The sequence below is a fragment of the Erithacus rubecula genome (assembly GCF_903797595.1).
Source record: "Erithacus rubecula genome assembly, chromosome: 25".
NCBI classification, from domain to species: Eukaryota; Metazoa; Chordata; class Aves; order Passeriformes; family Muscicapidae; genus Erithacus; species Erithacus rubecula.
In genome coordinates this window covers 2539781-2554440 of record NC_136677.1, presented here as the reverse complement: position 1 = coordinate 2554440, position 14660 = coordinate 2539781, and the positions used below count along the sequence as shown (strand labels likewise).

The window sequence follows — 14660 nt, the reverse complement described above, 5'->3', positions numbered from 1 at the left end:
CCTGATTTATCCCACCCAGCCTCTTCCTCTTGTTTTGTTCCCAGTGTGGACAGCTCTGCAGCAGTGTTTGCAGGGCTGAAGGGACTGAGGGCAGAAATAAAAACCAGCAGCCTGGAGACAGGGACTGGAGGCAGCTCAAAGCCTTTTCCTGCCCAACAACAAACCAAGCTGCCTGCAAATAAAACCCTGGAGCTCATCAAGCAGCTCTGACCACTGAGGGTGCTTAATAAAGATTACTTTTTTACAGCTCCACTTGCCTGAGGCATCATTTGCTCCTAATGAGATGCTCCATGGGATTTAAACACAGGAGGGAAGAGCAGGGTTTCAACCACAGCCCAGGAAAAGGAGATTTCTGCTCCAAAATCTGAGTTGGGCAGCTCAGAACCATCTTCTCCCATGCTGATGCTCCTCAGTTGTGCCAAGATGGGCAACCACAGGGCCAGAGCTGGCCCATGGCAAAGCCTGGTCACAAATCCTCCCAGTAAAGAGCACAAGATGTTCTGAGAGCTCAGGGTTGCACAAATAAAAAATAAAATCAAACCTCATCCCTCCCTGTGGTTTTGTCCCTTGTGCCTGAGCCTGGGACTGTCACCTCCAGGCTCAGAGCTCCAGCAGCCAAGAACAGAGTCCTAAAAGTGAGAGAAATCAGCCCCTTCCCTCCACAGGCAATTTTGGAAACACTGGAGCAATTCTGCTTTCAGAGAGGTGGGTCAGGAGCATGTGACAGGTGACAGGTGACACCTGCATTAGTCAGGTGCCAGGTAAAGCTGGCCCAAAGCACCTGGCTGCTCCTGTGTGACAGCTCTGCTCCTGCAGCAGCAGGTAATCACTGGTCATTAATTATTGTTACACCTTCTCTTTGGGTAAAATTGCAGCACTCAAGGTTTTCCAGCATTTTCATTCCCTCTGCATCACTCCTTGGCAGGGCTCAGGGGAGCCCTGAGTGCATCCATTTGCCCCAAAAAGGAGGCAGCACTGCGTGGCTCTGCTCTAAAACTGCTCCCCAGGGACATGAGGGACCCAGAGGTACCAAGGTGATCCCCACTCTCAGGTGATCCCACCCCAATTCTGCCAGCAAGAGAAACCCAAACAAAGATCAACCCGCTTGTAAAGCAGCAAATGAGATCCTTGTGAAAGTACAAAGCACTCCTGGGCAAGTTATTGCTCCTGTGGCTCCATTCTGGAGGATGATGGCACAGCTGCTCCTTCCCCTCCATCTCATCCCTGCACCTCCACAGGCTGAGCTTTCCCTTCAGGAATGCTCACAGCAGATTAAAACCCAGTTTATTAAATAAGGCAGTGCTCTAACTAGGGTAATCCACTGATAATTTCACTCATTTAAACCCTATTTTATCTCAACCAAGTAGACTTATTTCCATTTAACAATCTTAATTCTTTTAGCACTTCCCAGCTCCCAAATTGGCTTCGAGGGCAGCATTGACATTCAGCCATCACTTTCACATAAAGTTCCATTTAGTCTCTCCAAGCCCCTGCAGTGTCTGGAGGTGCAAGAGGAATTGATTAGTGATGGAAAGGAGCAGGAGCCATCCCTGTCTGCAGCCTCCTGACACCCAGAGCCTGATCTGGAGCCAGCCTGAGCTGCTCCTGCTGCTCTCAGCCCCTCCCAGCTCCACCTCTGCTGTCACAGCTGCATCCTCCCAGCTCTCCTCCAGCCAGGACCTTCACCTTCTGCTTCCCAGACTGAAAAAGTCCTAATAACCCCCCAAGGAAGGGCTCTGGGCTGTGATGCCACCCCAATGTGACGCTCTTGGATGGTTGTCCCAGTAAAAAAGGCCCCAGTTTTCCCATTTTCCCATTTCCCTGCCTGCTCACAGCCCCTTCTGCCATGGATTGTGCCCTGGGTGTTATCCTCTCCCACATGCTCCCCTGCTTTTCACAGCTGACATCCCACAGAAAAGCAAAAATTTCATTCTTTTAGGTCTTTCCGTCCTTCCTTTCCCCCCAGTGTTCTTGTTTTTGGTTTTTTTGTTTTTTTTTTTTTTCAGGTTTGATCTCATCACAGTGAGGTCTCTGTGGGGGGAGGAAGAGGAGCACAAAGCTGGAACAAGTGAAGGGCAGGACCCACCACTCCCCCTGCTTTGTCAGCAGGTTGTTCTCCACTCCTGGGATTGGGACTTTTCCAAGTGCTGCGTGTCCCTAACACCTGGATCTGGAGAGTGGGAGCTGCTGAATCTGAGCCAGGACAATTTGGGATTTCAGGGCTGTGTTTATCTGACACTGAGCCAGCAGCAATTAGCTGCAGAGGGGCACTCGAGAGAAGTGCCCTGCTAGGTCAAAAACTCTTCTGGGAAGGTTGCCCAGCAGCCCTGCAGTGCCTAAAGCTCAGCAAGAGGGTTTTAACATCTCACTGAGCTCAGCTCTGGGCAGGCTGGAGATCTCCTGAGCTTGCAACCCACCCATCCACAGAGCAAGGACAGGGAACGTGCCAAGAGTAACAGAGGAGGAATAAACCCTGAGCATGAGGCTTGGAGCACAAAGAAACCTTGCTTGCACTCCCAGGGTGGGGATCTCAGCTCTGCTCTCACAGGTTGGAGCTGGAGGAGCTTTTTGTTTTCTTCTCCCACTAGCCATCCTCTCCCTGCCCTTCCCAGCAAGGTTCCAACAGCTCCCAGGTGACAAACTCAGCTTTATCTCAACTCATCTTGAGGAAATTGGGCATCTACCTGAAATCTGTGAGGCTCTCCTCCCCTTCACTGCCTGGAAAGGACCTTCAGGTCACATTGTGGTCACTACACACCTGCATTTCCTTAAAAACACAGAACAGTTCTTCAGTCAGGCATCCAGAGGTGCCCCATCCTCAGGAGTCACTCCCAGAACTGCTCCTGCCTCTGTGCAGGATTTGCTTCCTCTCTGTGCTTCTCCAGATTTTCTAACTCCACCCACATCCCCAAAATTCCCCAGATGGTTCCTCACTCACAAGTTAACAGGTCTGTGGGGATGAACAGGTTTGGAGCTCAGAGCATCACCGGGGCTGGCACCGAGCTCAGTGCTCTGGATGCTGCCTGGCAGGGAGGTGGCTCTGAGCAGGAGATTGAATCCAGCCCTGCAGAGCAGTGAAATCCATCCCTGCTGGCTGCCCACACTGGAGCCTGGGGCAGGGGTTGTAATGCAGCCTCCTGCACAATCCCATCTCACACCACACTGGAGCTCTCTGCAGAAATTCCAGCTCTGCTGAATTTGGCTCCGAGTTGGAATTCATTTTGGCAGCTGTTTAGGCAGGCAACCAAGGATCTTTCATTCATGTAATTGACTTTTTTATTCACATACGAATATGAAAAAATAATGAAAGAAATTGCAGAGTAGATCTTGCTATCAGTAGCTTCTCTGTGTGAAGCAAAAAGATCTGTATTAAAAGTGGCTCAGCAGCTAAATACACAAAGTGCTGCCCAGGGGCAGGAACAGTATTTAGATATAAAACAAGTTGCATGACTCTCAGATCCTGATCTTTGGCTCTGAGAGAATGTTTAATATTCAGGAACAAATGTAAAAAGCCAGACCTTTGATGCAAAATTCTGCACATGCACCTATCCATGCCTGTCCTCTGTCACCCTGCCACAGCTCAGGACTGTGCCTAGAAGAGATAAATGTCACCTTTCCACTGACCAGCCCCTCTCTGCCTGGCTTAAATTCCTTAAATTCCCCTTTTCCTGCTGAATTAACACCTGCTTCCCACCCAGTCACCTTCCAAAGGCACAAAGCCACACAGGCCAGGGCAGCAGCTGCTGCTGTGCCCAGGGGCAGCACAGCTTCCCCCGTGCTGGTGGCTAAATGGCTTTCAATAAACAAGAGAGTGAAGAAATAGAACGTTGATTTGCTGCTTAAGTAACGTGGCTCTTTTCCATAACTACCAGCCGGTTTCCCCATCCAGCTGCTCTGCACAGAGAGATCTATATCTATATAATATGTATGTGGATATATAATGAATCAAAACAAAGCTTAAAGGCCTCCTGGGGTGGATAATATAACCTGCCTCTCGGACATTAATGAATAGGAACAGATCAGGAAAAATAACTCTGCCACAGAGGTGCAAAGGATGGAAAGAGATGATCTGTCTGGCTGACTCCCTGTCCCTCCTCACTCCATGCCCTGTGGCACTGATCTAAAATATAAATCTGCTTATTATTTATTATTCATATTATTATAGCGCCGGATTCCTCCGCTGGAGACGAGGAGCTCATTATGTTTTATGTGGCAAAGCTGCAGCCTGGAGAGAGGCAGAGCCCTCCCACACCAGGCAAGGGGCACTGCTCTGCTGGGCATGATCTGCCTGCTGCCTGGACACCTTCCCCTTGCAGGGCAGCTCACTCTGCTCTGCACCAAATCCTGTTTTTTTCCGTGAAATTTCCCTACTCTGCACCAATCCCTTCTTTTTTCCATGGAGTTTCCTTACTCTACATCAATCCTCCCTTTTTTTCCATGAAGTTTCCCTGCTCTGCACCAAATCCCCTTTTTTTCCCATGATGTTTCCCTAATCTGCCACCAATCCCCTCTTTTTTCCATGGAGGTGTCCTGCAGGATGAGGCTCAGTTGATTTTTAAACCAAACACATCCAACCTTGACCACATAATTTCTTTTTCCATGGAGTTTCCCTGCTCTACCACCAATCCCCTTTCTTCCATCAAGTTTCTCTGCTCTGCACCAAATCCCTCTTTTTTTTCCATGGTGTTTCCTTACTCTACATCAATCCTCCCTTTTTTCCATGGAGTTTCCCTACTCTACATCAATCCTCCCTTTTTTTCCATGGAGTTTCCCTTCTCTACACCAATCCCCTCTTTTTTTGCATGGAGTTTCCCTACTCTACATCAATCCTCCTTTTTTTTCCATGGAGTTTCCCTACTCTACATCAATCCTCCCTTTTTTTCCATGGAGTTTCCCCACTCTACATCAATTCTCCTTTTTTTTCCATGGAGTTTCCCTTCTCTACACCAATCCCCTTTTTTTTTGCATGGAGTTTCCCTACTCTACATCAATCCTCCTTTTTTTTCCATGGAGTTTCCCTTCTCTACACCAATCCCCTCTTTTTTTGCATGGAGTTTCCCTTCTCTACACCAATCCCCTCTTTTTTTGCATGGAGTTTCCCTTCTCTACACCAATCCCCTCTTTTTTTGCATGGAGTTTCCTTACTCTACATTAATCCTCCCTTTTTTTCCATGGAGTTTCCCCACTCTGCACCAATCCCCTCTTCTCTCCATGGAGTTTCCCTGCAGGATGACCCTCAGTTCATTTTTAAGCCAAACGCATCCAACCTCAACCACATAAAATTCTCGTTAAAACCCCCACGGTGGAGGACACCATCAATCCCTCCCTCTTTGGTACCCAGTCCTGCCAATGTGCCAGAGAGACCTCTGGGACTGCTGAAACCCAAATCCAAGCAGGGCTGCAGGGTTTGTGCATCCCTGGGGGTTTTGTGCATCCCTTGAGAATCCGCTCGCGGCTGGTCGCGGTTCCCGCTCGGAAGCGCCCGCGCTCCTCCCTCAGTTTTCTCTCACACTTCCCTGGTGCTAATGAGCCTCCTGCCTCTGCAGGCTGCCAGGGTGCTGAGCACAGCCCCAGGAAAATCTGCATTCCCACAGGTTTGGTGGGAATAACGTGCAAACCTCCTGCTTGCACATGGAGACCGCCAACGCTGAGCTCGGCTGAGCCTGTACGCACGGCCCAGCGTCCTGCAGCAAAAGCTTCCTAGAAAACACCTTTCAGCAGATCATTCCAGAGAAAAGCAGCGTAGATAAATGACTGCAGCAGTCACCAGCCCCTCTTTGAACAGTTTCAGCTGCTTTTTCCTGAAGAAAATCATCTCATTTTATCCTTGAGTAGTCTCTGTGGATGAGCTGCCTTCAGGACATTGCTCAGGACAGGGTGAAGGAGGTGAGGCAGGATCAGCCACTCTTCCCAGTGCTGGAACTCAGGAATAGAACACCTGGGGACAGCTGCAAAGAATCCAAGGATAAAATATGCCCAGAGAAGCTGTCCTGCCCCTGGATGCTGGAAATGTCCAAGGTTGGACAGGGCTTGGAGCAGCCAAACCCAGTGGGAGATGTCCCTGTCCATGCCAGGGGGTTGGAACTGGCTGATCTTTAGGAACCTTCCTACCCAAACCATTTGTGATTCACTGTAAGTCTAAATGGGGCTTTGCTGAAGGGCCTGGCATCTGTACAGGTGATGTAAAAAAAAACCCACAACTATTTATGCACATAACTCAAAACCCATAAATAAGACATTGCTCTCCAAGAAGGATAATCAGAACAAAATTAAAAGAGCAGATAGCAGATGAATGTTGTATTTTTCTCTACCTCTCACCAGCAAATGATAAATAACTGCAAACCTACTTTGCTTTAATGAACTTAACTGTCTCTTTTTAATATTGGGGGAAATATTAATATTGTATGCCAATAAATACACCCTCCTCCCACCCCACTCCCCAAGCCAGAATGGGATTAAACACTCATCCTAAAGACAAGTGGAGAGGTTTTCCAGCAACAGCACCACCATGTGAGCCCTGCAGGTTTGTTCTGTGCTCTGAGCTGATCTCAAAGCCAGGGTGAGGCCATTCCTCAGCTGGGGAGCAGCAAATCCACGTCCACTTTATCCCAGACCCATCAGCAGCATCCACAAAGGGCTTGGCTAAGGCAGAGCTACACCAGAAATGAGTTTGTGCTTTGTGTGTGTTCAGTGTTTCCAGCAGGAGTTTCAAGCTGTGTGAGCCAGCTGCAAACAGGAGGTGGGGAGCTGGGGATGGCACCAAATGTGCCACCAAGCCACTCTGCCTGCCTGCAGTGAAAGGCACAGCTGCTTCCTCCCCCCATCACCTCATCCTCACACCTGGAAGAATTTGGTACCTGCTGACATCAGCATCCTCCTTCCCCAGACCCAGGGACTGCCTGCACCTTCATCATCAGAGCCACCCTTTAAAATGCTAATTTTGTCTTGTGGGATCTTCCTGCAGTGCCTGCAGGAGAATTCTGTGTGTGCTGAGGGAGCTGAGCTCAACCATCCACAATTGCACTGCTTCATTTTTGCCTCAGGAATCTTTAATGCTCCTTTTTCCCTTGGTTCAACCCCCAGCTCAGCCACACCTATGGACAAACTGCACCCAACAGGGCAGCCCTGGGGCCTTCACTCACTGAAAAAGTGGCTGAGTGTGTCATGAACACCTTGGGAGGGTGGTGACACAGGGATTCAAACGATGCTCTGCTACCCAGGGCCATGAAACAGGGATGGGTTGGGAATAAAGGGGCACCACACAGCCACAGCCATGCAGAACAAACTGCACTCTGCCTCTTCAGCACACACTGCTGAGTGCCAGGGCTTCCCCACACCTCTGGGGGATCCCCAGGTACATTTTCTTGACATGGAAAGCTGAGAGAATTGGGATTGTTCAGCCTTGGAGAAGAGAGGCTTTGGGGTGACCTCACTGCAGCCTTCCAGTGCCTGAAGGAGCTGCAGGAAATGCAGAGAGGGACTTTTTACAAGGGCTCAGACAGGACAAAGGGGAATGGCTAAAACCTCAAAAAGAGCAGGTTTAGATGGGATATTGGAAAGAAATCCTTGGCAGGCCCTGGCACAGGGTGCCCAGAGAAGCTGTGGCTGCCCCTGGATCACTGGTAATGCCCAGAGACAGAGCTTGGATCAGCCTGGGACAGTGGGAAATGTGAAATTGGATCTTCAACCCAAACCATTCCATGATTCTGTGATTCTGGTTCCACTATCAGAGCAGACACAGGAGACACCCAGCCCTTTAGGCACTGCAGAATTATGGAATCATGCCCAGAAACAAGGACAAACCACCCAGGGTGACACTTCCAGTGACACCCCAGCATCAGGGAGGGGTTCGTGGGGACTTGGACCACAAATTGCTTTTGTGGTGGATGAAACAAAGCACTGGGGCAGCAATGACAGCTAAGCCAGAGGTGGATGCACAGTCCCTGTGTGTGGGGCAGAAAAACATCCAATTCCACCCCAAAAAATCAACTTTTAAATGCTGGAGTTGTTGTGTAAAATTTGCAGAGCTGGGGGGAGGCAGAGGCAGGGAAGGGATTTTCACAGGCAGAGACAATCCTGAAAGGTTACAGGAAACCTTGGAAGGAGCTTGTCAGCAGATCCTCTGTCAGGGCTCCTGATGCTGCTCCTGGTGAGGGCAATTCATGGATAAACTCCAATTTTTGCCAGGGTATGAATTTTAAACGAGCTTCTTTAGCACGCCCAATGAATCAAGCCAGAGAATGCCAATTTAGGGCCCCCACGCTCTGCTTGGTGAGGCTGAGTAAATAACCCAGTAAATAACTCAGGCAAATTTCCTGACACTTCCTTGAGCATGAGTGAACAGGCAGAAAACAAACCCAGAATTGCTCCCACACACATTGTGTGCTGCAGGAGAGCAGGGATGGGGGAGATGCTACCCTGGAGGGCAGGAGGGAGATGATGATTGTTGGTTTTTGGGGTGGCTGGATGCAACATAACCTATTTTGGATATTTTGGGAGGCCTTGCACTGGTTCTTCCATGGGCTCCAGGCTGCCTGGAGGCAATTCCTTCCCTCCCAGAGCTCTTAAAACTGTGAGAACACTCCCATCCCTGCCTGTTCCTTCCCTTTTGAGGTCCATGGAGATAATAATTCACCCAGACAGAGCACAGAACTGACTGACAAAAGACATTCTTATAAAGCATCACCATTCTGGATAAAGCTTTTAGACCTGGATTCCTCCACCAAGGTCTCCAGAAAAATAGGAACAAGGAGATTTTTCTCCAGGGCTGCATCAGAAGGGAACAATTTAAGGCTGGGAAAACCCAGGTTTGCATGGATGGTTCTTCCCCCATGTGTGTCAAGGAGAGAAATCGAGTGTTCAGGAGCCTCTGCAGCCACAGGCACGGGCAAGGTCACCCTGAAACCCAAATTCTGCTCAATTCCTTGCACAGATGATGATTCTCAAGCTCTCTGCAATGCAACACTGGCTGTGGGTCCTGTCCAGGCCAGCAGAAATTCACAGTGTGCTCAGGGATGAGGCAATCTGCTGCCTCTCCACTCCACTGAGGGCTGCCAGGGCCAAAATCCACCTGAAACCCCCAAAAAGCAGCAGCAGGGAAGCTCAGGGCTCAGCTCACGAGCCAAACATCCCTGACTCAGCACCACTGCTTTTCCTTCTGCCTGGAAGCCAAGAGCTGCAGGGAATAATCTCTTTTTTCCTGGTGAAGAACCCACCCTGACCCTGCCCAGCTCACCTCCCATTACTGACCACATCCCTGTGCATTCCAGCAGCCTGCTATCAGATGGTTTGCAAGATTGTTTTAAATGTTTGCTCACATTTTCTCTGAATATTTAAAATGTTCTTGCTGGTCTGTTTTTCCTTCCCTGTGCAGAGCATTGATTTATGTTGCTAGATACCATATCTCCCTGCCTTGCCAAAAGCATGCATTTGGGAATGATTTCAGGGCTGCTGGTAATATTTTTCCCCCCTCTTTTTATTCTGCACTTTATTTTTATTAACTTTTTTGTTGGAGGCGCCGTAAAAATGAAACTGAGCCTTGAAGGAGCAACACTCATCAAACCCCCCAAACCAAACCAAGCTGGAAGGCAGCTGCCATTCCCACAGGGAAGCTGCAGCTCAGATTTGAGTTTCCAGTTCTTAACAGCTGAAAATCACAGTCCCAGATCTCAAACAACTTCACCTTTTATCCTGGGGAGGTGAGAAACAAACAGAGCCCAGGTTTGCATCTCTGTGAGGTTTCCACCATCCCAAAAACACCCCCAAAAAAAAGCAAAATGAAGGATTTTTACCTTCATCCAGATAATTCACCCTCCATCCCCATCCCTGCCTGCTGTGGAGTGGAGGATGTGCCCATCAAGGTGAAATGCAGGCAGCAGGGCTGGGAGGGCTGCACATGAATCAGGGATTCCAGGGATATAAAACAGCCAAGCCACCCTTCCCAGGCCCCTGCCCATATTTCCTGAGCTGCCTCATGCTCCACCTGAGGGGAGAGGTAATTTTACTTCAAGTGTGTCACCTGTGAAAGCTGCAAATAGGGACAGGGATGGATTAGCTGCTTATCTGCAACAAATAGTTAATAAAGGGAACAGCCAGGGGAAGGAATTTCCTCTCTAAACAACAGAGCAAAGTGTCAGTTCTGTGAGGTGAGAACCATTAGGAGGTTCCTGGATGAATTTTTGCTCCCTAATCCACACAGGCAGCCTGGGAAATGATGGTGACTGTCCCTGGATGTTTTTAACACAGCCCAAAGGAGCCTGAATTCCCTGCAAATGGAGTATTTGGGGTTAGCACAGTTCTTGGGGCACCTTGAACTGGGGCAGGTTGGGCACCCCTTGCTCATCAATGGAGGGCAAATATATTTGTGACAGAGAAATATTTCATTTTCTGAGGAGTTTAGGAGAGGGGGAGTTCAGCTCCTCAGTGGCTCTTTGAATCCACACAGGAAGAGCAACATCAACACCGTGAAAACCAACACAAACATGGAAAATATGGAAATTGACCTCAAACTGCATTTCATTTACAAGAGGAAGAGACGACATTTCCAAAATGCACGGATGAACTTCAGCAAGTGTGTCAGCTCATCAGAAATGCATTTCATTTACAAACCAAAGAGAGAATATTCCCAAAATGCAGGGAGGAGCTCTGTGTGTCCACTCACCATAAACTGCATTTCATTGATAAAAGGAAGTAGAGAAGTTTTCCAAAATGTAGGGAGGAGCTCAGCAACTGTGTCAACTCACCAGAAACTAATTTCATTTACAAAAGAAAGAGACAACATGCCCAAAATGCATCGAAGAATCTCAGCAACTCTGTCAACTCACATAAACTAATTTCATTTACAAAAGGAAAGTAAGAACATTTCCAAAATGCAGGGAGAAGCTTCAACAACTTTGTCAGCTCACCATAAACTGTGTTTCATTTACAAATGGAGGTAGAGAACATTCCCAAAATTCAGGGAGGAGCTCGGTGTGTAAAATAACCACAAACTGCATTTTATGTACAAACTAAAGAGAGAATATTCCCAAAGTTCATGGAGGAACTTCAACAAGAGTCAGCTCACCATAAATTACATTTCATTTACAAACTGAAGCCAGAACATTCCCAAAATGAAGGGAGGAGTTCAGTGTGTAATGTCACCATAAACTACATTGCATTTACAAAAGGAAGAAGGCAACATTCCCAAAATGCAAGGAGGAATTTCAGCAAGTGCATGAACTCATCATAAATTACATTTCATGTACAAACTAAAGAGAGAACGTTCCTAAAATTCATGGAGGAACTTCAGCAGGTGTGTCAGCTCACCATAAATTACATTTCATGCACAAACTAAACACAGAACATTCCTAAAATGTCCAAAATTCAGGGAGGTGCTCCATCTGTAAAGTTACCATAAACTGCTTTTCATGTACAAGAGGATGGAGAACATTCCCAAAATTCGTGGAGGAACTTCAGCAATGTCAGCTCACCATAAACTGTATTTACAAACTAAATACAGAATATTCCCAAAATGCAGGGTGGAGCTCAGTTTGTAAACTCACCATAAATCACATTTCATTTGCAAACTAAAGAGAGAACATTCCCAAAATTCAGGGAGGAGCTCCATGTGTAAAGTCACCACAAACTGCACTTCATATACAAACTAAAGAGAGAACATTCCCAACATTCATGGAGGAACTTCAGCAAGTGTTAGCTCACCATAAATTACATTTCTTCCACAAACTAAAGAGAGAACATTCCCAAAATTCAGGGAGGAGCTCAATGTGTAAAGTCACCATAAACTGCATTTCATGTATAAGAGGAAGGAGAACATTCCCATCATTCATGGAGGAATTTCAGCAAGTATCAGCTCACCATAAATTACATTTCATTAAAAATTAAACACAGAACATTCCCAAAATGCCCAAAATTCAGGGAGGAGCTCCACTCCCTACAACCTTCACCTCCCCTACAAGAGGAGAGAACCTTCCAGTCAGTGCCAGCCCCACCTGGGCAGGGACACCCCCCAGGCAGGAACATTTTCCCCTCCAAAAACCCAGAGCTGAGCCAGGTGTGCACTCACCAATCCTCAGGGAATGGGGGCTGGCCCAAATCCTCATCAGCCACAGCAGGAGGAGCACCAGAGGCGCCAAGACACGGAGCATCTTCCAGAAATCCTCATGGAGCCCTGTGCTGGTCTGGGCATGACATAACTCTGCAGGGAGACACAAACCACAGCCCTGAGCCCCTGACAAAGCCTCTTTTTACCTGAGGAGGAAGATATTTACAGGCTATGAATTATTCAGGGTTGGAATCAAACTGGGCAGAGAGATCCTTGCAAAAGGAAAAAAAAAAAAAATTAAAAAAAAATTGAAAGAAACATGAGGAAAAGCCCAAATATTTCATCTTGGCATTTTTAGCGTTTCAACAAAAACAAGTGGAAATCAATATTGAGTCACATCTCTGACTCCTGTTCTCACCCACCCTCCCCTTAATCTTTCTACTCAGAGCAGCCTGCAGCTCATTATATAATACTGGCTGCTGATTTTGGGAGGGGACAAAACATTTTCATAGCAAACCACGATTTGAGGGAAGGGTTTAGGAGGCAGAAGTCACTTGGGCCTCACACCAAACTAGAAAGCAATTCCTTGCCACAATTCCTTCCCTCCCTTTCAGGAACAAGAGGATTCAGCAAACTTTCAGACCTCCAGATTCCAAGAGCATCTTTTTTTTTTTTTGTCCTCACACAAGGTCTCACCACCCAACCACACAGAGGTCCAAGTTCCAAAGTCAGAAAACCAGCAAAATGAAGGGCAGGAGGTGGAAAAATCCACAAACTCATCATCAGCAGAGATATTGGCACTGGCTGTCCCACAGCAGGCTCCTGCAGCACAGCTAATCAAATTTGCAACAAATACCATTTTAAGCAGCTTCATAAAGGGCAGATTTTACTTCATAGAAAAAAAAAGAAAAAAAACCAAAAGGGTTGTCTCTGGAGTTGATAAAATTATCTCTCCACAGGCAGCAATGTCCTTAAATGCTGACTTTGAGTGTTTCATCTGTTACCTTATCTCTCCCTTCTCCAGCTTGCTGGCAAACATTCTCACCCTCTTCCATTTGTCTCATTCTTGGGCCAAACACCGAAGTCCTGACACAGGCAAAGTCTTTAATCTGCCTTTGAAGTTACCAAGAGTTTTGTCCCTGCCTTTTTTTCTTGCAATTTTCCAATTAATCTATTTTTAGATTACATTTAAGACTTCCTCCAGCTTATCTCAGCACTCTCCACAGGGACCATTCTCCTTTCACAAATGCACAGACAGGGCCACAGAAATAAAAATTCAAGCAGCTCCAGGACTTCTCCACTCCCTGGGGTTTGATCCCTTCCTGCATCAGCCTCCCTTGGGAAGCTCCCACCTCCTGCTCTCCCTCCTGCATCCCAATTCCAGGAGATTGAGGGATCTCATGCTCAGCTCTCAGCCAGACATGGGAACAGCATCTCCATTTCAGTGCTCTCAACCCATTTTAAAAAGCAAGAAACTCCCCAAAAACACCTGGAAAATCATAAGCCACCTCTGTGAAGGGCAAATAGCAATTTTCTCCATTTTTTTCCCCCCCTCTTTTCAGTGGGAGTTCCAGAGTAATTCCTGGGGAAGAGAAGCCCTAAAAGGTTAAGCACGTGGGAAATTGGTTATTTAGAACTGCTGGCAGCAGCAGAGACAGATTGCAGAGCAATGCTATCATTTGAGCACTTTGAGCAGCTATTTCCAAACTTTCTGAGATATTGACAAAACAGCAGGATCACGTCAGGCTCGCTCCCAGCCCAGAATGAGCTGGATGGAGCTGGTGGAACACACACAGACAATCCCTCCCCATGGAAACAGGGATGGGGACAGCAGGACACCCAAAGATCTTCCTCGTGCTCAGTTCTGGCTCTGCAGCTGCTCCTCAACACTCACACTCCTGTTCTCATCCTTTTTTAGGTCCTTTGAGCTCCTGCTTCTTGTTCTGCTACCCCCAGGTGATTTCCTTGCCAGCCCCTGGGGATGAACAGCCACAGCTCAGCAAAAATAATGTGGTAGGGAATGTCAGATCAGGGCAGGGAATAGGGAAAATGGGGTAAGAAACCCCTCAATTTCCAGCCAAATAAATAAGGAAATGCCTGCCTGAAATTGGAGGGGGTTGCTGGAGTTTATATCCCCATCATTCCATGCCAAAGCTCTGTGGAAACACCTCAAGGAAGGACATGAAGAATGTCCAGGGAAAGAAAAGGAGCTGGGGAAGGGTCTGGAGCCCCAGGAGGAGCTGAGGGAGCTGGGAAGGGGCTCAGATTGGAGAAAATGAGGCTCAGGGGGGATCTTGTGGCTCTGCACAGAAAGGGGACAGCCAGGGGGATTTGGGATTTTTCCCAGGAACAGGGACAGGAGCAGAAGGAACAGCCTCAGGATGGGCAGGGGAGGCTCGGGGGGGAATCAGCAGGAATTTCCCCATGGAAAGGGGGATCAGGGAGGTTTGGATCCCCATCCCTGGAGGTGACACTGAGAGCTCTGGGCTGGGGACAGCGTGGGGATGGGGCACAGCTGGGACTGGATGGTCTGGCAGGGCTTTTCCAACCTCAATAATCCTGTGAACCACCAGGTTAAAAGTCTCATTTGAGACTCTGCAAATACAAAATGCTCAAGGAG

At 47.9% G+C, this 14660-nt stretch overlaps 1 protein-coding gene across 2 annotated transcripts in view; it reads right to left on the bottom strand.

Moving 5' to 3' along the window:
- GRIK4 (glutamate ionotropic receptor kainate type subunit 4) overlaps positions 1-14660 on the bottom strand; it is a 188393-nt gene that overhangs the window by 106601 nt on the left and 67132 nt on the right. For both annotated transcript variants that reach the window (XM_079326570.1, XM_079326569.1), the window contains exon 2: positions 12062-12193. In XM_079326570.1, coding sequence (XP_079182696.1) covers positions 12062-12143 — 82 coding nt within the window. In that variant the 5' untranslated portion in view covers positions 12144-12193. The remainder of the gene's footprint in view (positions 1-12061; positions 12194-14660) is intronic.